Raw genomic sequence first — 24,173 nt, forward strand, 5'->3', positions numbered from 1 at the left:
GAGCTCAGGGCCCCTATGGGGATTTTTTGGGGGGTTATTTTTATTTATTTTGATTTATTTTTTTATTTTTTAATATGTTGATTTGTTGGAGATTTTTTGCATTTTTTGGTATTTTTTTAGATTTTTAAAAGTTATTTTCTGTATGTTTTTATGGTATTTTTTGTGTATTATTTTTGGTTTTTTGGGGAGTTGTATTTATTTAATATGTTTTGGTATTTTCTGTGCAATTTTCAGGTACTGTTTGGCATTTTTTGGGTATTTTAGTGTAACTTTTTATATTATTAGTGTGTTTTTGTGTATTTTTATATTTTTGGGGTTTTAAAATTTTTTGTGCATTTTTTTATTTTTTAGAAATTTTTTTAATAATTTTAAAATATTTTGGAGGTATTTTTTGTGTGGTTTTTATCTTTGGGGTATTTTGGGGTGAAATGCTGGAAATTTGGGGCAAAATCCTGGGTTTTTGCGGTGAAAGATTGGGAACTGAATGAATGGGTTTGGGGGATTCTTTGGGATTTTTTTGTTTTTAGGGTTCTCTCCCATTCCCTAAGCTGATATTTCCCCTGGAATTCCTGGATTTTTTCCCTCGGGGTCACTCTGAGCAGGAGGGAGCTGCTTCACCCCTTAATTTTTTAGTATCCCCCCCAGATTTTGGGATTTTTTCCCCCCTAAATGCCTGAAATTCATGATTTTTATCTAGCTGCAAACCCTATAAATTTCCTTTTTTTTTCCCTGTGTGGAGTCAAGAAGAGACCAAAAAAACCTGGGATTTAGGGTCCTTTGATGGCAAATTCTCCCATCCCCCCATCCCAAAAAACCCTATTTGGGGTGGCACCGAGCCAGGGCCCCAAAAGCCACGGGGACAAAGCTGCCCCTGTGTCTCAGAACCGGAAAAATCTCAAAAAATAAATAACTCCAGGGAAAAAAAAATTATAAAAACACCAAAAACACCCAAAATCCCAAAAAACCCCTGACCCTAAAAGGGATTTTTTTATGGGGGCTGGGCTGTGGGTCCCAAGGTTTGAAGGGAGATCGGGTTAGGGGATTTTTTGGGGATTTTTGCGTGAATTTTTATTTAGAAAAACCAGAAAAAAAGTCCAGCGGGCTGTGGGTTAATTAATTAATTAAAAGAGGGCTCACGGGATTAATGGGGTCAGGGTCGGGGGTTAGGGATCGTTAGGAAGAATTAGGATCAGGAGGCTCCTGGAGTGTGTGGTCATGGGGTTAAAAATTACCCAAAATTACCCCAAATCACCCCAAAATTGGGGTTTGGGGGGAGCAACCCTGACCTGGAGGGTTTGGGGTGAAATATTATCCCAAATTACCCTGAGGTTACCCCCAAAGTTACCCCAAAACTGGAGTTTGGAGGATTAAAAATGCCCTATTTGGGGTTTGGGGTTAAAAATGACCCAAAATGACCCCAGAACAACCCAAATTGGGGTTTTGGGAAGGCAGCTCAGACCAGGCCAGGTTTGGGGTTAAAAATGGCACAAAATGCCCCAAACTGGGGGCTTGGAGGAGCAGCTCTGAATTCTGGGGTCTCCCAACCCTGAATTCTGGGGAATCTCTCCCAGGTTTTGGGGCATCATTCCTGGATTTGGGGGACGTGTCTGGGCAGGCATCCCTGTTTTGGGGGTATCTTTTTGCGTTTCGGGGCATTTTTCAGGGATTTTGGGGTGTTTTCCCGGTTTTCAGGGTGGCACTGCCTCTCCTGGGCAGCACAGGGGTCTCCATGTCCCAAATGTCTTTGGATTTTTGGAATCCCGGGATTCCCGGGAGAGCCGAGGTTTGCCCGGCACGGCCGCTGCCAACCCCAACCACCGCCCCACAAAGGCGCTTTTATCCCAAAACCCGGCTTTTTCTGGGAAGTTTTGTAAAAATAGCAATGGATCCAGCAGGGGGGCAGGGGTGTGAAGGGACCCTTTGTCACCTGGAGCAGGGGAGGGAATTCCTACCAGGATGCGAGGGGGTTCCTGTGGAATTTGGGGTCATTCTCTGATGAATTTGGGGGCATCTTTCCCACATTTTGGGGCACTTTCCCAGATTTCTTCGGCCAAGGACAAACAACCCCAAACCCTTTTCCTGAGATTCCCACCCAATGAGCACAAAGTGCAGGAAAATTCCAGGGTTTTTTTCAGATCTTTAATTCCAATAAAAGATAAAAAAAGTAGGAAAACGAACATGGTATAAAAGAGGGGAGGGAATTTGGGATCCAAAGGGACAAAAGGGCTGGGAAAGACCGGGAAAAAGGGCTCCAAAAATTCAGGAATTCGGTACAAAACTTCAGCTCCCAACTCGGGAAAAATAGAAAAAATTCCCAGCTCCTGTAGGAGAGGGAAAATACAAAAATTTGGGATGTTTTCCCACTTTTCTTCTTAAAAATCTTCTTTTCCACCAGGAAAAGCAAATCCAGAGGCTTGGGAAACTCCAAAAAAAAACTGGGAATAAATTAATCCAGGGAAAGGGTGGGAAAAGGTCCCCAAAAAAATCCTGGTTTTTTTGGGAAAGATTGAAGGGATTACAGGATTTTGGGACTTTTCCCACGGTTCTGCAGTTCCTGGGATTTGGGAGGGATTTTTTTTCCTGGAGAAAGTGGGAAAAGCAGCTGGAAAAAGCAACAAAAGCTGCCGGGATTAATCAGCTTGAAAGGGAGGAGAAAATTCCCAAAAATTCTCCAAAAATCCCAGATTTTGCTCAGGTTTTGGGGTTTATCCCTCAGAAAAGCAAAGTTTGGGTATGAATCCAGAGGAATTCTGGCATTCCAATGCTTAATCCCGGAAAAATGGTGCGAAAAAGTGGGAATTTGGGAAGAAAAATTGGGAAAAAAGGGGATTTAAGCAGGAATTTTCCCAATCCAGGTTTTCCCACGGATAGAATCCCCAAACTTTGGCAGTGAGGTGGAAAAAATGGGACTGATCCCCAAAAATTCCCTCCAGAACCAAACCCTTCCCGTTTTTCCCAAATCCGAATTTTTTCAAACCAAATACATGGAGGCAACTCCCTTTTCCCAAAATCCAGCTCCAAAAAACCCAAAATTCCCAAATTTCCCCATCCCAGCAGATGGAAAAGTGGGACAATCCATTCTGGAACCTCAAGAAAGAGGGAAAAAAACTCCAAAAAATCCCAGCTGTGCTTCCAAGCTTTTCTATTCCCCCCCCAAATCTGGGGGGGGTGGGTTTTGGGAAGAGCAGGACCCGGAGTTCCCCTGGCTGCATCCCGAGGAGAATCCTGGGATTCTTCTGATCCAAGTCCATGGAATTTCGGGGCTTTTCCAGCATCAGAGGAGCTTCCTGTGCAGGATTTCCCAGGCCATCCTCTTTCGGAAGTAGGGCATGTGTTGCTTTGTAAATTTTGGGGGGGAGGGAAATGGGAATTTTGGTCAGGGTTTGCTCGTCCAGGGGTGGATTCACCGTGGAAAATTGGGGGAAAGGAGGAAATTTGGGGCTTTGGGGTTGTGGGAATGAGGGAAAAAGTGGGAATTTCTTGGGACTCAGGCAAGAAATGTCTGAAATTTATCTCAGACTTTGCTGGGATTTTGGGGAATTTTGGGTTTTCCTGGCCCTGGGGGTCTGGGACCTGAGGGGCTTTGAGAATGTTGGGATCTGGGAAGGCTGGAGGAAGGAAGTGGGATAATCCTGGAGGTTGGGAATGGGGATTAACCCAGGAGTTTCTTGGGATTTTGGGGAGGAATGGGGGATTTGTGCCAGATTTTGGGGGGAACTTCTGGGATTTTCCCTGGCACTGGGCGATTTTCCCAGGGACTTGAGACAGGGATTTGGCGACAATTCCCTGTGGGGGGCTGGAAACGGCAAATAAGATGGGATTTCCTTGGGATTGGGTGAGCAATGCTGGAATTTCCCCCAAACTTCACTGGAATTTGGGGATTTTTGGGATTCTCCTGGCCCTGGGGGTTTGCAAGCCAGGGAATCTGGGAATGTGGGAATTGCAGCCCCTGGAGTGCAGGTACCTGGGTGAAGTTGATGGGTTTGTCCTTGGAGATGCACTCGGCGTATCTGCAGGCAAACATCCCGCAGTCGCTGCCGTTCATCTGCTGTGGGATCTCCTGCGGAAAATCAGGAATCAACATTCCCAAATTCCCACATTCCCCCATCCCCCAAACCCCCAGGCCAGGAAAATCCTCAAAATGCCTGACATCCCAGTGAAATCTGGGGGAAATTCCAGTGGAACCTGCCGCTGATAAAACCGGAAAGGTCCCAGAATTCCAGAATTTTTTGGGCTGCACAGGTCCCAGAATTCCAGTACTTCTTGCATTTTCACCTTCCCCAAATCCCACCTAAACCCTTCCCCTTGATCTCATCCCTGTGGAAGATTTCCTCTATCAAGACCTGGGATTTGTTCCCCCTTTTTCTTCCCACGAAGCCCTGAGGGGAAAGGGGCCCAAAAAAGGGCCAGGAATCCAAGGAAACCCCAATTTTTTTTGAAGTTCTGGGGTGTCCAAACCTGGCTCTTCTTGCTCAGCAGGGCCCATCCATTGGTGTCGAATTCCTTCCTTTTCTTATCCAAACTTTCCTGTTTCAGGTACTGCCTGTGGGAAAAGGTGCGAGAAAAGCTGGAATTCATGGAAAAATGGGAATTCTGAGGTTTTTCTCTGTTTGGCCATTCCCAAAGGTATTCAGGGGTGGGATTTATAAATTAATCCCCCCCCCAAAATATAAAATTGGATCAGGAGAGGCCAAATCTCATGAGAAAAAAAAAAAAAAAAAAAAAGTGAAAGAATTCCTGGGATTTGTGGAAGAGAATTCCAGGGAAGAGCAGGAATTTTCCAGGTCCTGGAAGGGGAGAATGAGCCTGAAAAAGGAAGCAAAAATGACCCTAAAGGAGCCCAAAAAAAAGACCAAAAAGGGACCTACAAATGACTACAAGAGGGTCCACAAATGGGCAGTCCCTGTTTCCAAGATCAGGGAAGCAGGAATGGGATTTTCCCAGGGAAGGGATTTTACTCACAGTAGGATCCTGCAGGCCTCACTGTTGATCCCCCCCATGGAATCGTAGTAGGTGATGGTTTTTTTCCTGAAATCCACAACCTGCACAGAGAAAGATTCTTTAAAATGGGGAAAAAAAAAAAAATCATGAATTCTCCTTGCCAGCAAAAAAAAATTCAGATTATTTCACACCAGAGAAGGATTTCCCCCAAAAATCCCCGTTTCCTGCTGTGTTTTTAATCCCTGAAAGTCTAAATCAGCCTCTAATATTATTATTTATTATGACTTACTATTATTTACTATTGTTGTTATTCCTGATACTCCTCCCACAGGTTTACAGCGATCTTGCCCCTCCTCTCCAAGCCCCAGTCTGGGTGGTTTTTTGGTGCTTGCCCTCCCCGTTCCCACATAGTTTGTGCTGGATATTACCTTTTTTCTTTGGAATTAATTAACAATTTAAGCAGGAATTAATAAATTGAGGATGCTTTTGCTAAAGGACCTGAAAATTCCTGCAGGAGCCAAGGGAGGGGATGGGACAAAGGAGGGGGAAAGTGAAATATCTGTGGCCTAAATCTCTCTAGCAAGATCCTGTGGCACCAGTACCTGGTGGGAACAGGGAAATCAGATCTTCCCAAGGGAATATATTCCACTAAATGATCTCCAGGCTGAATTTAAGGACCAAAAACGCCACAAAAAGCTGTTATTAGCCTTGTATTTCCCTTTAAACTCAGATTCGAGCCACCAACACCAACTTTTCCCCTCAGCATCACCCAAAACCAACAAAATTTGGGCCTTAAATCCCAAACTGAGAATTTTAGTAATAAAGTTACCTCCAGCCTGAATTTAAGGATTAGAACTCCCCAAAAAGCTGCTTCTAGCCTTGTATCCACTTTAGGCTTTAATCTAAGCCACAAATACAAAGCTTTCCCCTCAGCATCACCCAAAACCAACAACATTCAGTCCCTAAATCCCAAAGCGAGTATTTTTCAGGATAGTGCAGGCACTCACAGCCAGGCACCAGTGCACTCCCAGGTGGATGGGCACCAGGAGCAGATCCACAGAGAAAATATCCACTTTTTTTGTCCATCTTTTCACAGCCTGGTACCCCGCAGTCTTTAATTTGGTGAAGAAAAAGGTGTTAAAGGCATGGACAGCGGGCAAATCCTTCTCCTTGCTCCTCTCCATCAGCAAATTCATGTAGAAATTGATGATCTGGCAAAAGAAAGGGAAAATAGACAGAATTTTTGATTTTTTATACATTTTTATTTATTTTATCACGGGGTTTAAATTTGTGGCCCTGTGTAAAGTTTGGGAACAAGCCCCCAAAAAGCAGAAATTGCATTAAAACCTTCAAAAAACCCAGGGAGGTTTGCAGTAGCTCCATATTATTAAAACATTCCAGAAAAATCCAAGGATTTTTAGGAATCTGCCTTTATTTAAGTCTGTATTTATTTGTTGTTTTCCCTGTTCACATCAACCCCCATCTTCCCACCATCATTAATTCCCCACATAAACTATTTTTATTTTACAGAGCTTTCCCCATGGATTTACTACTCCAGGGTGGGAATCCCAGCCCACACCAAATCCATCCACTTTTCCCTTCCAAGCTGCCAGAACCGGTGGAGAATGGGAATTTTGGGGTTTTCACCTCGTCGTTGAGCCAGTTGAGGTTGTTGAGGGTCTGGATGTCCTTCCTGGTGATGGTCAGGCGGAAAGCCTCACTCAGCACCTCGTCCTGGTTCCCTCCTCGGAAAAGGCTCTTGATTTCCTTCTCCATTTCCTGCGGGGAGGCAGAATTCCTGCTTTTCCTGACTCCAAATCCCCAAGGATTTAATCCCAAATTTATTCTTTCCCCCTTAATCCACAAATTCAATGGGCTGAGGGCGCAGGGCTCCATTCCTGTGCCCACCCTCAGGAACTCCATTAACGTTTCCCTTTTTCCTGGCCGCCAGCCCCACCTCAGTGATTTCAGGGAATTCCTCGTCTCCCTGGCCCGCCCGGGCACGCTCCGGTCCCTCCGGCCCCACGGACACCGGGATCTCCTTCTCCAGGGGTACTCGGAGGTGCAGATCCACCAAGTCCTGCACAGAGCGCTCCCGCTCCTGGAGACGCTGCGATAGCAGAGATTTGGGAATGAGAGGTTTGGGATCAGGGATTCTCCTCAGGGAGACATTTGGGATTGGGGAAAAGGAGGATTTGGGACCAAGACAATTGGGAAAACCGCCAGGATCACAGAATTAACCCTTCCAGAGCCAACCAACCCTGTCCCCAAGTGCCACACCTGCATTTTTTCCCCATTTTCATGGATTCTGACCCCTTTTCCATGCCCTGACCACCCTCCCACTACCAAAATTTCCCATAATTTCCAATCTGGAACAACATCCCCTCTTTTCCTTGCTGTTTATTCCAGGATTGGAAAGCACAAAGGCCTCAAAAAAGTTGATTTTTCCTGTTTTTTCCCATTTTTCCACCTTTTTTTCCCTTAATTTTCCCAGTCCAGGGTGTTTTTCCATGTAATTCTCACCTGGCTCTGGAGCTGCAGGGCCAGAGCTTTCTGCTCTTCAATCTGCCTCCACCTCTCTCTGGCTCGGGAATCATAAACACTGGTCCTGGAAAAGCCAGAATTTTCACGGAAAATTTGATTTAAAACATCAGGATTTTGGTTTTTCCCAGGAAAAGGCAGCAGGGGATATTAACTCACAGCTCTTTGATCCATAGCTCTGCCTGGAAGAAGGGGAGGCTGGAAAGTGGGAGAAAGGAGGGTTGGAACTGACCCAAAATCCCAGAATTTCCCCAGAATTCCCTCATTTCCCAAATTCTCACCCTGTCCCTCTTCATTGTCACCTCCCTGTGTCCCTCAAAATCCCCCCAAAACTCCCCCGTTTCCCACCCCTCACCTTGGAGCTGGAGTCCTGGAATCCTTGACCTTGAGCAAAATGACGGAATCTGACCCTAAAAATGGGAAAAATGGGAATTTTGTCCCCTTCAATTCCCACCCCAAATCCTGCCTGATCCCAAATAAAAACCCCGGAATGGCCAGGGAATTTAAATCCCTTTCCCAGGATTTGGGGTTTTTTAGAACTTAGTTTTCATTTTGTTTGGGATTTGGGGAATTTTTAGGATTCATCTGGAATTTTGGGAGGTTTTGGGATATTTTGGGGTATTTTTTTTGTTTTATTTGGGATTTTGGTATTTTGGGGGGACTTTTTTCAGTTTTTGGGGCTATTTTCCTGGAATTCTTGGGAATCTTTACCTTCACTCTGCGCCCCGGCCACAGGCTCCTCCTCCTGCTGCTGCGGGGCCACGGAATTCCGGGGCTGGAACCCCCCAGGAAACCCTGAAGAGGGGCCCAGGGGGGGATTTTGGGAATTCTGGGGCAGCTGCGTGGGACACTGAACAGGACCCGGAATTTTGTGACTTTCCAGCGCCTTGGGATCATCCCTGGGAGCCTCTTGGGGCAGGGAGGGGCCGGAACTGGGACAGCGGGAGCTGCAAAAAAAAAAAACTCAGTTAGGGAAATTCCCAGGATAAGACTGGGGATTTGGGATTAGGGAAGAGTTTTCGGAGAGATCTGGGATTTGGGCAGGGTCTTTGGTGACTTTGAGGGATTTGGGGAGGGTTTTCTGAGATATTCCCAACTCACAGCTGGAAGGGCAGCAGTGGGGAGGGTTTGCAGCTGGAGAATCTCTTCCCGGTCACCATCTGCAGCAGCTGCCGGTAAATCTCCCGCTCCTCCTCCCGCACTGTCTGCAGGGAAAGACCATGGAAAAAACTCCTGTCAAAATCTTGGGATTCACTAATCCCAAGAGACTTCCCCCAAATTCAGGGGTCTGGTGGGATTCCATGAAGGCAGCCAATGAGAAAAACTCTAAAGAATTGGGATTTAGGGCTGGAAAATCCCAAGAATTTCACGTTTAACCCCAGCAGTGCCCCCAGCTCTGCCTGAACCCCCGATCCCAGGAAACCCTGGGATTTCCTCAGATTTCTCATTCCCAGCCCCATCACCTCCTCAGCCGTGCTCAGGAAGCGCCGCGGGGCCTTCTTGGGGCTGCGGCGACTCCAGGAGGGGCTCAGGGCTGGCTTGAGGGGGAAAGAGGCTCCGTGGAGGGCGGATTTTCCCCCAAAAGTGCTGGAATTCCCGCTGGAAGGAGAGAAAAGCACCTCAGGTTTGTTGCAAATCCCACAAATAGATTCAAAATCACAAATAAAATCACAAAACATGGCACAAAAGATGAAATGCCCAAAATTCCAAATAAACCCCCCAAAAAATTCCCCAGAGAATCCTCAAAATCCCAAATAAAATCCCCAACCCTCCTTTCCCAAAACCCAAATAAAACCCAGAAATAAAAAAAAAAAAAAATCCCCAAACCCCAAAATAAATCCCCAGAATCCCACCCCATTCAAAACTCCCAAATAAAATGAAATGCCAAGAATCCCCAACCCCACAAAAAAATCTCAAAAATCGTCCCCCAAATAACCAGAATCCCAAATAAGACCTGTCAAAAAATCCCCAAATATAGGAAATTAAAATACCCCAAAAAATCCCAAGACTCCCAAAAAAGTCCCAAAATACAATCCCCCCAAAATCCTCAAATCACAAAACTCCAAAATCTGAAATAAACCCCCCCACCAAGTTATCAAATAAAACCTGGAAATCCAGAATCTGCCATACCCACCTGGAATTTTTCCGTGTCTCTAGGAATGAGCCTCGGCTCCCACGGGGCTTGGAGCTCCTCCACTGCCCATTGGCTCCTGGGAATCTTTCAGGAATTTCTGGGGGGAAAAACACCAGGAATTCCTCAAAAAAACCACAACAATTTCCCCTTCTCCGGGGGTTGTTTTTAGGGAAAACAGCCCCAAATCCCAAATTCCAGAGGGAAAACTCACCTGGGACGTAGCTGAGGGAGCAGGAGGAGTTCCCGGCAGGGCAGGAGAAGCTGCTGAGTTTGGGGGGCAAAAACTGGGAAAAAAGAGTGGGGGAAATTCCTATATTTTAGTTAGAAGTGGAAAAACGTCAGGGAGGAATCCAGGAAAATTATAGGAAAAAAGGAAAGGTGTTCCCGGGGTTGGTTGGGAATGGTGGCAGGAATTCACAACTCCTAAAATTCCCAATTCCTAAAGGTCACAAGTCCTAATGATCACAGCTCCCAAAACGCAAAACTCCTGAAGTTCACAATTCCTAAAACTCCCAACTCCCAAATTCACAGCTCCTAAAGGTCAGAAATCCCAAAATTCACAACTCCCATATTTTACAGAGAGAATTTATGGAAAAATCCTGAATTTCGCAGCTCTGCCGGCAGCTCCGGCGTGGATCCCACACGTGGGCTCCCCATTCCCGGCAAATTCCAGGCAGAATTCCCACGTCAGGAACCGGAAAAACGCCAAAACGGGTTTGGGATTTGACTTTAGGGGTCTACAGGTTGTTTTCCACAGAAATCGCGGCTGGAAGTGTCGCAGGAGCACCCTGGGATGGGGCAATTGTCCCAAATATTCCCAAAATCAGCTTCCCGCGCAAACCCTGCCGTAACTCCACGAGGGAAGGAGTCGGGGGCTCCGGCCCCGAGGGAAAGAAAAGGGGCCCGGGAATGGCGCAGCCCCCCGGCCGCTGCCCCGCTCCGCACCTTGCTCTCGGCGACCAAGCCCTTGAAGGCCGAACCGGGCCGGGCCCGCGCCGCCTCCCGGGCCTCCATCCTCATCGGGGGCAGCGCCGCCAGAACCGGGCACGGGGAAAGGCCGGTGCGAGGAGCCGCCGGGAGCCTGCTCCGGGAGCGGAGCAGGGCCCGGAGCCGCCGCCGCTTCGCTCCCCTCAGCCGGCCCGGTCGCTCAACCGGAAGCGGAAGTGGGACCGGAAGCGTCCCGAGCGCGCGCGGTTCTCCCGGACTCGGCGGCGGCAGCGAGGAGGAGGCGACGGAAGCGGAAGTGAACGCCGGGGTCAGGCGCCGCCGGAAATGGCGTGAAGATCGGGGGAGCGAGCGGCGCCCTGCTTGGAGAAGAGACCGGGCCCTGGCGGCTTGGAGGTCCAAAGTGGCAGCGCAGAGGTGGCCCTGGACGGGGCTGTGACCCTATAGGGATCACCCTGCGGGGTTGTCATTGTCTAGGGGCTGTGACCCTATAGGGATCACCCTGCGGGGATGTCATTGTCTAGGGGATGTGACCCTATAGGGATCACCCTGCGGGGTTGTCATTGTCTAGGGGCTGTGACCCTATAGGGATCACCCTGCGGGGTTGTCATTGTCTAGGGGCTGTGACCCTATAGGGATCACCCTGCGGGGATGTCATTCTCTGCGGTCTGTAACCTTATAGGGGATTACCCTGGGGGTGATGGTCACCCTTTGAGGACCATGGTCACCCCGGGGGGGGGGGGGGTGTGTCACCGTATAGGGAGTCACTCTGTGTGTGCAGGTCACCCTATAGGGGTGTCACCCTGGGAGGGGGGGGTGGAATATGGATCCCCATAAGGCATCACCGTGTGAGGATGTCATCGCATAGGGGGTCACTCTATATGTGTGTACCCCATTCCAGCTGGTCCCTGCAACCGATCCCATTCCAGCTGATCCATTCCAGTTTCTTCCTGTGGTCAGTCCTGTTACAGCTGGTCCCTACATCCAAAACTGTTACAGCCAATCCCATAATAAAGGATCCCATTAAAACCGTTACAGTCAATCCCACAATAGCTGGACTCTACAGCCACTCCCATTACAGCCGATCCCATAATAGCTAATGCCATTACAGTCAATCCCATAATAGCCGGTCCCTGCAGCCGATCCCATTACAGCCGCTCGTGTTACAGCCGATCCCATCACGGCCGATCCCGTTACCCCGATCCCGTTACACCGCTCCCCGCCGCCAATCCCAGGGCCCAGCCCGTGTCCCTGGGCCATGGTGGCGCTGTTCGAGCTGTCCCCGGAACTGTCCCCGGGCCATGACGGCGCTCCCGGTGTCTCCGGTGCTGTCCCCGGGGCTGGGTCGGTTCCTGGCCCCGGCCGCCCTCTCCTTGGCCGCGCTCCTGCTCCTCCTCCTCCTGTCTTTCCTGCCCCCCGCCCCGAGCCGGCGGCGCTCCGCAGGTCAGTGCTCCCAGTGGGCAGTGGGGACTGGCACCAGTAACGGCCCCGGATGGGGACCCGTAACGCCCGCGGACCGGGGCCGGCTCTGAACTGGAGCCGGGAGAGGCAGCGGCAGGGAACGGGGACTGGGCCCAGTAAGGAAAGCAGAGCAGATCCCACTGGGAACAGCGACGGGGACTGGTAACGGCCCCGGACTGGGACCGGCGATGGACTGGAACTGGTCAGGGAGAGGTACTGGAATCAGCAGGGAACAGGGACTGGGACCGGCAGGAAAACCGGACCCGGGAGAGGCAGCCGCAGGGAATGGGAACTGGCACCAGTAAGGAAAGCAGTCTGGAACCAGTGGGGAGTGCAGAACAAGTCCACAGGGAACACAGACTGGGACTGGTAAGGATGGACTGGGACCAATAAGGAGGGCAGACCAGTAACCACAGGGAATAGAAACTGGGACGAACAGGGACTGCAGACTGGAACCAGTAAGGACGATGTGGCATCAGCCCTCCAGTAAGGAGGACAAACTGGCACCAGTAAGGACAGACTGGGACCAGTCAGGAAAGAAGGCTGGCACGAGTAAGAAGTGCAGAGCAGCTCCCACAGGGAATATGGACTGAAACCAGTAAGAACAGACTGGCACCAGTAAGGATAAATTGGCACTAGTAAGGAGAGCAGACCAGTAACCACGGGGAATGCAGACTGGGACCAATAAAGACAAACTGGAACCAGTAAGGAGGACACAGCAGCTCCCACTGGGAACAGGGACTGAGACAAGTGAAGACAGACTGGCCCCGGTAAGGACACAAGATTGGCACCAGTAAAGACAGACTGGGACCAGTAAGGACAGACTGGTCTCAACAGGGAATAGAGGCTGGGACGAGTAACGAAGACAAACTGGCCCCAGTAAGGAGTCCCCCAGAGCACCCCCCCGGGGCGGGAGTGTCCTGGCGATGGCAGCAGGGCTGTCCCGGTGTCCCTGTCCCCGTGTTCCTCCCACAGCGGTGCCACTCTGCGCTGGCAGCGCCACCCGGAGGGACAGAGCCGTCCTTCCCGCCTTGGGATTCGCCCGAATTTCCCGATTTTTTCCAGGCAGGAAAATGCCCCCGAGCCCCGCGGGATCACGGCACACCGAGACCCTGGGGGTCGGCAAAGCTATCGCCGTCCTCACCTCCGGGGGGGACGCGCAGGGTAAGGGGACCCCAAACCCCCAAATCTCCAAGATCCCAAATCCCCGTGACCCCAAAATCCCCGGGATCCAAAACCCCACCCCAGATCCCTATAAATCCCCACAAATCCCCCAGAATTTCTCCCCCGTCCCGCCAAAATTTCCCAAATCCCCCTGGATCCCGAAATCCCCAGGATCCCAAAACCCCTGCCCCAAATATTCCCGAAATTCCCCCCAAATCCCTAAACCCGCTCCTTTTGGGGTATAAATCGGGATTTTGAGCCCACAATCATTGGGGTTTTCCCTGGATTGAGGTTTTGGGAATGACCTTGGGGGGAATTTTGGGGTTGAGCAGAGCTCCGGGGGAGTTTTGCGATAACAGTGGGGAACAACGGTGACAAAATTCGGGGAGGGGACTCCAAGGGGACACCGGTGGCACTTTGGCACCGAACCAAAACACTCGGGATTGCCCAAAATTCTAAGAATTCATCCCTAAATTTGGGATTTTTCCGGGGGTCCAAAAGATGGGGGGTGGACGAACATGGGGGGGGGGTGCCAAGCCACGGGGCCCCCCCGGACTGTCCCCTCCCCCGCCGAGTTTGTCACCTGCGTCAGGCGCTGCCACCAAAGGTCACCGGGGCAAAAATAACCCAGGGGGTGGCAGCTGCGAGGGGGGAGACGCGAGGGGGTGGGGAGGATGGATGTGGGGTGTCCTCAGGGGGGTGGCGGCTGGTGGGGAGATGGGGATGACAGCTTTGAGGGTGGTTTTGGGGGTGTCCCCTGGGGGTGGCAGCTGCAAGGCTGGATGGGGGGGAGGTGACAGCTTTGGGGATGTCCCCGAATCTGTTTGGTGGGGGTGACAGAGTGACCGCGGTGTCCCGCAGGCATGAACGCGGCCGTGCGCGCCGTGGTGCGCGTGGGGATCTACACCGGGGCCAGGGTGTTCTTCGTGTGTGAGGTCAGTGCCAACCTCAATCCCAAAATTCCACATCCTCGTCCCTAAATTTGGGAAAAGGTGTCATTTAACCACTGTCCACTCTGTCCCCCCAGGGCTACCAGGGCCTGGTGGACGGCGGCGACCACATCAAGGAGGCCACGTGGGACAGCGTGTCCAGCATGCTGCAGCTGGTGAGGGACACAGACAGGGACGGGGGGGACAGGGGGACACTGGGGGATCCCCGCCCGGGCAGGGGGGGCACTGGGTGTGCTCCTCACTGGTCCCAGTCTGAGCCCAGAAATGGACTCCGCAGAAAATGAACCAAAACCAGAGCTGGCACGGGGGGAGGGAGTGAGGGGGGGAGGGAGGGAGGGAGGGAGGGAGGGAGGGAGGGACGGACGGACGGACGGACGGACGGGCGAACACAGGAATGGACACGGGGACGGACACGGGGGTGACATAGGGATGGGATGGGTGGACGGACAGAGGGATGAACAGACAGACAGCCCCAAGGCCACTCACCCCCGCCGTCCCCAGGGCGGCACGGTGATCGGCAGCGCGCGCTGCCAGGATTTCCGCACGCGCGAGGGGCGACTCCGCGCCGCGCGGAATTTGGCCAAGCGTGGCATCACCAACCTGTGCGTGATCGGCGGCGACGGCAGCCTCACCGGCGCCGACACCTTCCGCGCCGAGTGGGGCGGGCTGCTGGCAGAGCTGCTCAAAACAGGTACGGGGGGCCATCCCGGGATGAGGGAGAGCGGCATAGAAAGGGTTGGGGACAAAAGAGAAATGTTTGGGTTTAAAATCACACGAAAATTCGGGTTTTGACACACAAAAATGTGGTTTTTTCCCCTAATTATGGAAGTTTAGGGCACCTTTGCTCCCCAGGGGAATACTTTGGAGTGGGAACACAGAGGGAACAGTGGGTGTGGAAAGGTTTGGTTCCAAATCAGGATGTGAAACTAAAAAATTGTTTTTTTGCCCCTAATTATGGAGGTTTGGAGTACTATTGAAGATGTCTTAAAGCGGGGGGACACAGAGGGAAAAGAGGGTGTGGTTCAAAAAATCAGGATGTGGCACTCAAAACTTCAAGAGTTTTCCCCCAAAACGGGGATTTGTGACACCGCTTCCCTCTGAGGGGACATTCTGGGGAGGTCCCACATCAGGAAAAGGGACCAGGTATGGAAAGGTTTAATTCCAAAGGAGTTTTGGTTGCAAAATCAAGGTGTCCTACACAAAAATATGGGGTTTTGTCACCCAAAGTTGAGCATTTTCCTCCCTAACAATCTGTGTGACACCTCTACCCCCTGAGTGACCATCTGGGGGTGACATCCCCCTCCTGCCCACCCCTTCCCCAGGTGGCATCACGGCAGAGGAGGCGCAGCGCTCGAGCTACCTGAACATCGTGGGCATGGTGGGCTCCATCGACAACGACTTCTGTGGCACTGACATGACCATCGGCACCGACTCAGCGCTGCACCGCATCATGGAGATCGTGGACGCCATCACCACCACGGCGCAGAGGTGACAGGAACACCCTTTTTGTCCCCAAGCCCCGGTGTCCCTGTTTTGGGTGAATGACACTTTCTTGTCCCTGCAGCCACCAGAGGACTTTCGTGCTAGAGGTGATGGGGCGGCACTGTGGGTATGTCCTGAAGACACTTGGGAGGGGTTTTTGTTACCCCCAGAATTGGGGGAAGTGGCTCAAAAGCTGTTTTTGGCCCTGTTTCAGGTACCTGGCACTGATCACAGCCCTGGCCTGCGGCGCAGATTGGGTTTTCATCCCTGAGTCACCCCCCGAGGACGACTGGGAGGAGCACCTGTGCAGAAGGCTGACTGAGGTGGGAGGGAGGGATGGACACAGGGGTGGACACACAGGGAGGGAGGGAGAGATGGACACGGGGATGCATGGATGGATGGATGGGAGAAAGATGGAGAGAGGATCTCCCCCTGTCCCTATCCCCGTTGTTACCCCTGTGTTCCCCCAGACCCGTGACGGTGGCTCCAGGCTCAACATCATCATTGTGGCCGAGGGTGCCATTGACAAGCACGGCAAGCCCATCACCTCGGATGACATCAAGAATGTGAGTGGGGACGGGGGAACACGGGGGAACAATCCGTTCTCCCCCCCCACCCCGCCCCATTTTGGGGCCAGTCCCGAAGCTCTCCTGTGTCCCCACAGCTGGTGGTGAAACGTCTGGGGTACGACACCAGGGTGACCATCCTGGGCCACGTCCAGCGTGGAGGGACCCCCTCAGCCTTCGACCGCATCCTGGTGGGCACCTCCTTCCTCACCCCAGCCCCAAACAAGGGGACCTGGAGGTGACTGACAGCCCCCCTTGGGAGGTGACACCCCCGTGTCCCCTCAGGCCAGCAGGATGGGTGTGGAGGCTGTGATGGCGTTGCTGGAGGGGACGCCAGACACACCAGCCTGCGTGGTCAGTCTGTCTGGCAACCAGGCCGTGCGTCTGCCCCTCATGGAGTGCGTCCAGGTGGTGAGTGGGGATGAGGGGACACTGAGAGTGGCCCCAGACCCAGCCCAGGGATGGTTCTCACACCTGAGATGTCCCCAGTCCCACCCCAGGGATGGATCCCACCCCAGGACACCCCAGTCCCTCCCAAGGATGTCCCATTCCACCCTAATCCCACCCAAATCACTCCCAAAACACTCCAGGCCCACCCAGGACACCCTGATCCCACCCCAGGACACCCCAATCCCACCCCAGGGACAGATCCCACCCCAATCCCCCTCTGTGCCTCCAGACCAAGGATGTCACCACGGCCATGAATGAGGGACGCTTCGAGGATGCGGTGAAGCTGCGGGGCCGGTAGGTGACACCTCCCTGTCCTTGCCCCTGGACCCCAGCGTCAAAATGTCTCAAACCCCCAATTTCCCCAATTTTTAGGAGCTTCCAGAACAACTGGAATGTCTACAAGTTGCTGGCTCACATCCGCCCACCTGCCACCAAGGTAGGGGACACTGGGGAGGGGCCTGACCTGGAACACACAAATCCCACTCCAGGACACCCCAATTCCATCTCAGGACACCCCAGGGATGGAAACCACCCCAATCCAATCCCAATCTCACCCAGGACACCCCAAACCCACCCCAATCCCTCCCCAGGACACCTCAATCCCACCGCTGTCCCCAGGGCCGCCCCAGGCAAGCCCAATCCACTGCTGTCCCCAAGGCCCACTGACCCCTGTCCCCGTGTCCCTGACCCTGTCCCCAGAGTGGGTACACAGTGGCCGTGATGAACGTGGGCGCTCCAGCTGCGGGGATGAACGCGGCTGTGCGGGCAACAGTGAGGATTGGCCTCATCCACGGCCACCGCATGCTCGCCGTGCACGACGGCTTCGAGGGGCTGGCCTTTGGGATGGTGAGACCCTACAAGGAATGGGGTTAGCATGGGGAGATCCTACTGGGAATGGGGTTGGGATGGATTAGAGGGACTGTGGCCTTCAGCATGGTCAGGGTCCAGAGGGGAACTGGGGTGGGAAAAGAGTGGGGAAAGGGTCTGGGACGGGGAGATTCCTAAAGGGAATGGGTTTTGGGATGGATTCAAAGGGCTGGCATTTGGGATGGTGAGGATCCTATGGGGGAAAGGAGTTGGGATGGGGAGATGCCTGTGGGATAAAGGGGTGGCCAGGGCATGATGGATTTGAAGGGCTGGATTTTGAGCTGGTGAGACACCTGTAGGGAAAGGGGGGGAGGGGGGGGGGGGAGGAAGGGAAGGGGGTGAGAAGTGCAGGATGGGTTTGAGGGATTGGAGATGGATTTGAAGGGTAGGGTTTTGGAACGGAGAGATCCTAGTGGGAAAATAGGGTGGGAAAAGTTTTGGAAGTGCAGGATGGATTTGAGGGGTTGGATTTTGGAACGGGGAGATCCCTGTGGGAAAAGGCTGCAAGAAAAGGCCCTGGGAAAGGGCAGTTGTGGCCCTGCAGGGATGGGAATTCCTCGGCATGGAGGTGTTTAACCCCTGTCCAAACCCCAGCCCCTCTGTGGGTCTGATCCGCCGCTGTCCCCGAGCCCGGGGACATTATGATGAGTAGAGGGGATAGGGCCTGATAGGGCTGAGGGTATGTCGTGTGACCCCAGATCCTTCTCACGCTCCATTAACCCTGTTTCACCCCCCAGGTGGAGGAGATTGGCTGGAATGCTGTGGGCAGCTGGACAGGGCTGGGGGGATCCAAACTGGGCACCAAGAGGTGACTCCCCACGCTGTGTGGCATCATTTGGGGTCCCCACCTTGGTCAGACTCATCCAGGGGGGTTTCCCCTTCCCAGGACTCTGCCCAAGAAATATTTTGAGGAGATCAGCGCCAACATCAGCAAGTTCGGGATCCATGCACTCGTAATCATCGGCGGCTTTGAGGTCAGTGGGATGTAGGCAGAGTGTGGCCAGCAGGGTGTGGTCAGTGCAGCTCAGTCAGAGCATGGCTTGGGGTGTGGTCAGAGTGGCATGGTTAGGGTGGGGTCAGCGTCCTCACTGTCCCTCTCCTCTCTGCATTGTCCCTTGATGTCCCCATTGTCCCCCAGGCATTCATGGGTGGCCTGGAGCTGGTGGAGGGCCGCGCACGCTTCGAGGAGCTCTGCATCCCCGTGTGCATTGTCCCCGCCACCGTCTCCAACAACGTCCCCGGCTCTGACTTCAGCATTGGCGCCGACACCGCCCTCAACACCATCACCACTGTGAGACCCCAGATATTCCCCCTAAATCCCCCTCATCCCAAATACCATCACAACGGTCAGACACCAAATCCCATATCCCAAACACTATCACCATAGTGAAACCCCAGTGGAAGTCCCCAAATTTACCTGATCCCAAAGCACTTACTTCTCCCACCACCATCACCACGCTGAGACCCCAGGGGAAATCCCCTAACACCCCTGACCTTAAACCATTTTTCTTGACCCCAAATCGCCCATTTCAGATATGTTACCTGATCAAGAAGTCTGTGGTAGGCATCCCAATCCCCTGTCCTCAAACCCTGCCCTATTGCAGATACGTGACCTGATCAAGCAGTCTGCAGTGGGCAGCCCAAATCCCCTGGACCTAAATCCCTTTTCCTGACCCCAAATTCTGTCCCCATTGCAGACATGTGACCTGATTAAGCAGTCGGCTGCGGGTACCAAGCGCCGTGTGTTCATCATCGAGACCATGGGCGGCTTCTGTGGCTACCTGGCCACCATGGCAGGGCTGGCGGCTGGCGCCGACGCTGCCTACATCTTTGAGGAGCCCTTCAGCAGCCGTGACCTGCAGGTGGGGACAGCCCTGTCCCCAGTGTCACCAGGTTGGTGTGAAGTGAGTGGGTTTCCATTCCCGCCCCCATTCCTGATCCCACTCCTGACCCCGCAGGCCAACGTGGACCACCTGACGGAGAAGATGAAGACCACGGTGAAGAGGGGACTTGTGCTCAGGTGGGCCCTGGCTTTGGCAGGGCAACTTGGGGGGGACCTCGTGTCACTCCCATGGGGATGGATTGGGTTTGGGATCACGGGATTTGGGGTCTCACTGTGGTGCTGGTGTTTGGGATCAGTGGAATTATTTGGGATGAACTGTGGGATTTGGGCCTGATCCTGTCCCTGCTGTAGGAACGAGCGCTGCAATGAGAATTACACCACAGATTTCATCTACAACCTCTACTCCGAGGAGGGCAAAGGGGTCTTTGACTGCCGGAAAAATGTCCTGGGGCACATGCAGCAGGTGGGAATTCCCTGGGAAGGGGGTGAGGGTTTGGGAATTCCCCCAGGAATAGGACTGGGGTTTGTGAGATTTTCCAAGGAAGGGGATCAGGGTTTGGGGGATTTCCCCAGCTCATCCTGGATTCTCCTGGTGCAGGGAGGCAGCCCCACTCCATTTGACCGGAATTTTGGCACCAAGATGGGCGCCAAGGCCGTGGCCTGGATCACTGGGAAGATCAAGGAGTGCTCCCGGCATGGTGGGTGCTGCTGGAGCAGGGATCCCAAAGGGACCCCAGAGTGACCTTACATTCCCAAAAGGCCCTCCCGCAGATTTTAATCTAGGGGGTGTTCCCCACCCCTGGATGATCCCAAACGTTCTCAACCTCCCCTCCCATGCTCCTGGAAGGTCCCAGATGTTCCACACCTACCCTCCCGTGAAGCGTGCCAAACATTCCCAAGCCCTGCTCCAGGAGGATCTCTAACATTCCCAATTTCTCCTCCCAGATGTTCCCCCGTTCCTGAAGATTCCCAAACATTCCCAACCTTCCCTCCCATATCCCTGGAGGATCCCAAGTATTCCCAACTCACCTCCAGGATGTTCCCAAACATACCCGTGTCCCTCCCAGGCCGGATCTTTGCCAACACGGCTGACTCGGCGTGCCTGCTGGGGATGCGCAAGCGTAGCCTGGTGTTCCAGCCTATCGCCGAGCTGCGCCAGCAGACGGATTTTGAGTGCGTGTCCCTCCCTGTCCCTCCCTTCCCCGCCCTGGAAGGTGGGACGAAGCCTGGGATCCCTCCCCAGGGATGTCCCTAGCCTGTCCCTGTCCTGTCCCCTCAGGCACCGCATCCCCAAGGAGCAGTGGTGGTTGAGGCTGCGGCCCATCCTCAAAATCCTGGCCAAGTACAACACTGAGCTGGACACGTCAGAGACGGCACACCTGGAGCACCTGACCCGCAAGGTCCTGGTCCCCGAGGCCCCTCTGTGACAGGGACAGCTGTCACCGCCAGCCCTGGGGAACCCCAGAAATCCCCTGTTCCCAGAGCCTTTGGCTTTTTGGGGATTTTATGGGATTTTGAGAAGTGGTCCCCAAGCGATGGCATGATGAATTGAGGGTTTTAGGATTAAGTCACAAAATGGAGATGTTTCAATAAATTCAGTGTTTGTCCAAGTGCTCCAGATTTCTGTGAATCCATGGAAAGCTAAACCTGGATCCCACTGACCCCAAATCCCTCCCGATCCTCAGTATTTCACTGCCCAGCATAACATAAAAGAGGTGGAATTTGAACTTTCATCCCCAAGTTCTGCCCAGAAAATTACCATGACAATTTTAGCTGCTTGGTTTCACCTTGGAGAGCTGCTCTGCCATTGAATCCTGGAATAGATCCCCAAAAGACCCCCAAACCACCACCAAAGGGTGAATTCCTGGTGGGAAACCTCAGGAAGAGCTTGAGGAGGTGGGAGGGAAGTCCTGAGCTCCACATGGAGCTCTGTGGAGATTTCCTTGACCCACAAGAATTCAAGCCCTGCAAAATTTTAGTTTTTGAGGTGGTTTCTCTCTTGATGCAGCATAAAAATTATGGATAAACAGGGAAAACTTCCGTCTCCGTGCTGGAGAAACGCCCGGATCTTTAATTTCCGGACAACACGTCCCACAAGATTTCTCTGCATCCCAGCCCTCAATTTCCCGCCTTGGGTTTTTCCTCAAAGGAGAATATTCCTTTGAATCCTTCCTTTCCCAAGGCAAAAAAAAAACCCATAAAGAGGGAAAAACAGATTAATCCAACAGCTGGGATATAATTTGCCATCAGAGGGGGATTGTTCATTTCAGGAGGGTGAAAGGGGGGGAAAGGGTGAGAAGCGAAGGGGACAAAATGGAAGGGGCGGGAGGAGGAAAGGGAGGCAGTGTAAGGGGCCAGCGGGGTCCTGGGCGGCCAAGGGGAACAAAAGCCATGGAGAGGAACCCGGTGAATCACAAAGCAAGTAGGAAACCTGTCCCAGAAGCAAGGGCCAATCTGGGGGAAGGGCAGGTGTCCCTTCCTCAGGTGAGCAGCAGCAGGTACTCCTTGAGGCAGGCGGGCAGCGGCAGCTGCTGCACGGCCTGGGGCAGGAAGCGCAGCCCTAGCGAGCGGCGCACGGCGTAGCGCGACAGCGCCTGCAGCGTGCCAGGTGCCGAGCACAGCAGCGTCAGCCGCTGGCACAGCTGCGGGTCCCGGGCCACCTCCCAGGGCAGGCTCCCGTTCTTGCGCAGCTCAAAGTGTCCTGTGGCTCTGTGGAGCAAATCCAGACAGGAATCCTCACGCTCCGTGCCCAGGCCCCGCACCAGCAGCGCCACCAGGCGTGAGATGGGGCTCTGGCCCTTCAGGTTGACCACGCGCACCTCGGCACCAAAGTCCAGCAAAATGCTGACGCTCTCCAGGTTGCCCTTCATGGCCGCCCAGCTCAGGGGGGTGTCGTTGTTGTAGTCCAGGGCGTTGACCAGGGCGCCGTTGGCCAGCAGAGCCCGCACACACTCGGCGTTGTTCTTGAAGGCCGCCCAGTGCAGTGGCGTGTCCTTGTTGCCATCCAGGGCATTGGGGTTGGCTCCGTACTCCAATAAAATCTCCACACAGGTTTCATCTTTTTCTGCTGCATAGTGAAGGGCTGTGCGGTTGTACCCGTCCAGGGCGTTCACCTGGGGGAGAAAATAAAGGTCTGGGGGTCAGGGAGCGGACCCAGCTGGATCCGGCAGCAAGGGAACAAAAGTCACAAATCCCAAATGTAAGGAAAAATGAGGGAGGGTTTCAGCCCGGCAGACAGGGGAAAGCAGGAAAAAAAATCCAGCTAATTTAGGGTTTAATTCTTCCTTCCCAGCCTCCTGGAATCTCAGCGCAAAAATTTAGGTTTCAATCCTACCTCCTCACTTTCCCAAAACCTCAGCGCAAACATTTAGGTTTTAATTCTCCCCCCCTCACTCTCTCCAACAGCTCGGCACAATAATTTAGGTTTCTGTCCTTCCTTCGCTCCCTGCCCAAAAATTCCCTCCCTGCTGACACAATGAACCTTCCCCCGCTGCCACCTTGTGAGGGGATACAAACCCATGGAATATCCTGAGCTGGAAAGGACTTACAAAGATAATCAAATCCAAGCCCTGGCTCTGCACAGGAGACTCAAAAATCCCGCCCCCACGCTGAGAGCGTTGTCCAAACCCCAGTCCCCGGAGGTTGTGCCCCCATGACACTGGGGGAGAAACTTTTTCCCAAAATCCAACATAAACCCATCAGCTCTAACCCTAGCTGCTTATCAGCTCCTCCTGACTTCCCCACCCCTCTTCTCAGTGTTTTCCACCCGTTTTCGGTTTTCCCAAAGCTTTACCTCAGCTCCTTTTTGCAGCAGTAGCTCCACGCAGTCGGCATCAGCCACCATGCAGGCACAGTGCAGGGGTTTGAGGGTGCCGTGCAGGCAGTTCACATCGGCGCCCTGGAGAGCACAGGAACCCCTCCGGTTCAGGAACACCCCCCTTCCCATCCCAGATGGGAAAGGGTTAGTTCACACAAATCCCGGGGTTTTGCAGGAAATGCCGAGGACAGGAACTGCCTCGGGGTCAGAAAATCCCACCCCTTCGGAAGGGCTTAATTAAGAGATATCTCGTGGGTTCGTTCACAAGGACACTCCCGGTCTTAATACCGGCTCCCGGTTGTGTTTTACTAATTCGCTGTCACCAAACGTGCCCGGAGATCCCCCCAGCCCCGGGGGTCCGGAAAGGAAGGAAAAGCCTGGAGTCTCTGAACCAACTGGAGATGCCCTGATCCTCTCCTCTCGGGACCCGAAAAGCCCTCCAGGGAGTCCTCACGGACGTTTCGCAGGGAGCGGGACAGCCGGGGATAGCTCGGCAGTGATCGTCAGAGGGAGCCGGAGCGCTCGAGGGACTCAAGCAGCCCGGCCCGGCCGCGGAAGCGGGGGGGATGTCCCGGCCGCAGGGGCTCACCCGACCAATGAGATCCTCCACGTTGTCTCGGGGGAAGGAGCGGATGGCGGCGATGGTGCGGATAAGGCGCTCGGACAGCGAGTACTTGCTCTGGATGCTCTGCATGATGTACCACATGGCGTGGGCCGCGCCGCGGCATTCCCGGCCGGCCCCACCGAGCCCCGCGCCGGACGCGGGGCGGAGCGGCCCGGCCCGAGCCGTAGGAGAGTCCGGAGGTGGAGCCGCGGGTGTTCCGGAGGAACTCTCAGTGGCTCCGGAGCGGTCCTGAGGCGGTTCCGGGGGCCCCGAGGCGCTTCGGGGGGGCCCAGGCCGCTCCCGGAGCGTTCCAGGATCAGCGGCGACCGCCGGCCAAACAGGACGCGGAAATACCGCTAGCCAGAAGTGACGTCCCTTCAGGCGCCCCGTCCCACTCTCTTCGCCACC

The 24,173-nt window shown here is 53.5% G+C and overlaps 3 protein-coding genes across 5 annotated transcripts; 1 reads left to right on the forward strand and 2 right to left on the reverse strand.

Moving 5' to 3' along the window:
- Window positions 1–2,125: 2,125 nt before the first annotated feature.
- Window positions 2,126–11,839, reverse strand: SENP1 (SUMO specific peptidase 1). 3 transcript variants are annotated; one of them, XM_058861358.1, is made up of 17 exons: window positions 11,759–11,839; window positions 10,562–11,002; window positions 9,828–9,900; window positions 9,617–9,713; window positions 8,946–9,081; window positions 8,584–8,687; window positions 8,194–8,429; window positions 7,838–7,892; window positions 7,642–7,680; window positions 7,465–7,549; window positions 6,899–7,051; window positions 6,589–6,720; window positions 5,949–6,152; window positions 4,963–5,042; window positions 4,459–4,543; window positions 3,965–4,060; window positions 2,126–3,337 (listed from the first exon to the last, which is right to left on the reverse strand). In XM_058861358.1, exons 1-17 carry the CDS (start codon window positions 11,819–11,821, stop codon window positions 3,275–3,277), a joined length of 2,142 nt encoding a protein of 713 aa, XP_058717341.1. In that variant the 5' UTR covers window positions 11,822–11,839; the 3' UTR covers window positions 2,126–3,274. The 3 variants fall into 3 exon arrangements, with proteins under 3 accessions (XP_058717341.1, XP_058717342.1, XP_058717343.1); XM_058861359.1 differs by lacking the exon at window positions 11,759–11,839 and adding an exon at window positions 11,453–11,750; XM_058861360.1 differs by lacking the exons at window positions 2,126–3,337; window positions 3,965–4,060; window positions 4,459–4,543 and adding an exon at window positions 4,551–4,806.
- Window positions 11,840–11,876: 37 nt separating this feature from the next.
- PFKM (phosphofructokinase, muscle) lies at window positions 11,877–20,957 on the forward strand. The gene is made up of 23 exons (XM_058861357.1): window positions 11,877–12,004; window positions 13,088–13,186; window positions 14,048–14,121; window positions 14,214–14,291; window positions 14,638–14,827; window positions 15,459–15,624; window positions 15,701–15,745; window positions 15,833–15,941; window positions 16,089–16,184; window positions 16,283–16,375; window positions 16,470–16,595; window positions 16,864–16,928; window positions 17,007–17,070; window positions 17,334–17,480; window positions 18,239–18,309; window positions 18,388–18,475; window positions 18,640–18,792; window positions 19,199–19,363; window positions 19,460–19,521; window positions 19,696–19,807; window positions 19,943–20,042; window positions 20,412–20,517; window positions 20,624–20,957. Exons 2-23 carry the CDS (start codon window positions 13,096–13,098, stop codon window positions 20,769–20,771), a joined length of 2,349 nt encoding a protein of 782 aa, XP_058717340.1. The 5' UTR covers window positions 11,877–12,004; window positions 13,088–13,095; the 3' UTR covers window positions 20,772–20,957.
- A 603-nt stretch (window positions 20,958–21,560) lies between these two features.
- ASB8 (ankyrin repeat and SOCS box containing 8) lies at window positions 21,561–24,097 on the reverse strand. Its single transcript, XM_058861365.1, has 3 exons — window positions 23,751–24,097; window positions 23,138–23,242; window positions 21,561–22,457 (listed from the first exon to the last, which is right to left on the reverse strand). Exons 1-3 carry the CDS (start codon window positions 23,865–23,867, stop codon window positions 21,825–21,827), a joined length of 855 nt encoding a protein of 284 aa, XP_058717348.1. The 5' UTR covers window positions 23,868–24,097; the 3' UTR covers window positions 21,561–21,824.
- Between the last annotated feature and the right edge of the window lie 76 nt (window positions 24,098–24,173).

Source organism: Poecile atricapillus, chromosome 35, assembly GCF_030490865.1.
Source record: "Poecile atricapillus isolate bPoeAtr1 chromosome 35, bPoeAtr1.hap1, whole genome shotgun sequence".
NCBI classification, from domain to species: Eukaryota; Metazoa; Chordata; class Aves; order Passeriformes; family Paridae; genus Poecile; species Poecile atricapillus.

Bases quoted from the DNA above. Each gene is read 5' to 3' on its own strand.
- ASB8 (XM_058861365.1), bottom strand. From the start codon at position 23,867: ATGTGGTACATCATGCAGAGCATCCAGAGCAAGTACTCGCTGTCCGAG. The intron at 23,243-23,750 runs GTGAGCCCCTGC...TGTGCTCTCCAG, and splicing joins TGGAGGATCTCATTGGTCGG to GGCGCCGATGTGAACTGCCT. The intron at 22,458-23,137 runs GTAAAGCTTTGG...TTTCTCCCCCAG, and splicing joins TGCTGCAAAAAGGAGCTGAG to GTGAACGCCCTGGACGGGTA.
- SENP1 (XM_058861358.1), bottom strand. From the start codon at position 11,821: ATGGCCCAGGGACACGGGCTGGGCCCTGGGATTGGCGGCGGGGAGCGG. The intron at 9,901-10,561 runs GTGCGGAGCGGG...CTTTTTTCCCAG, and splicing joins GCTTGGTCGCCGAGAGCAAG to TTTTTGCCCCCCAAACTCAG. The intron at 9,714-9,827 runs GTGAGTTTTCCC...TTTTCCCCCCAG, and splicing joins CTCCCTCAGCTACGTCCCAG to AAATTCCTGAAAGATTCCCA.
- PFKM (XM_058861357.1), top strand. From the start codon at position 13,096: ATGCCCCCGAGCCCCGCGGGATCACGGCACACCGAGACCCTGGGGGTC. The intron at 16,376-16,469 runs GTGGGCACCTCC...GTGTCCCCTCAG, and splicing joins CAGCCTTCGACCGCATCCTG to GCCAGCAGGATGGGTGTGGA. The intron at 17,481-18,238 runs GTGAGACCCTAC...TTCACCCCCCAG, and splicing joins AGGGGCTGGCCTTTGGGATG to GTGGAGGAGATTGGCTGGAA.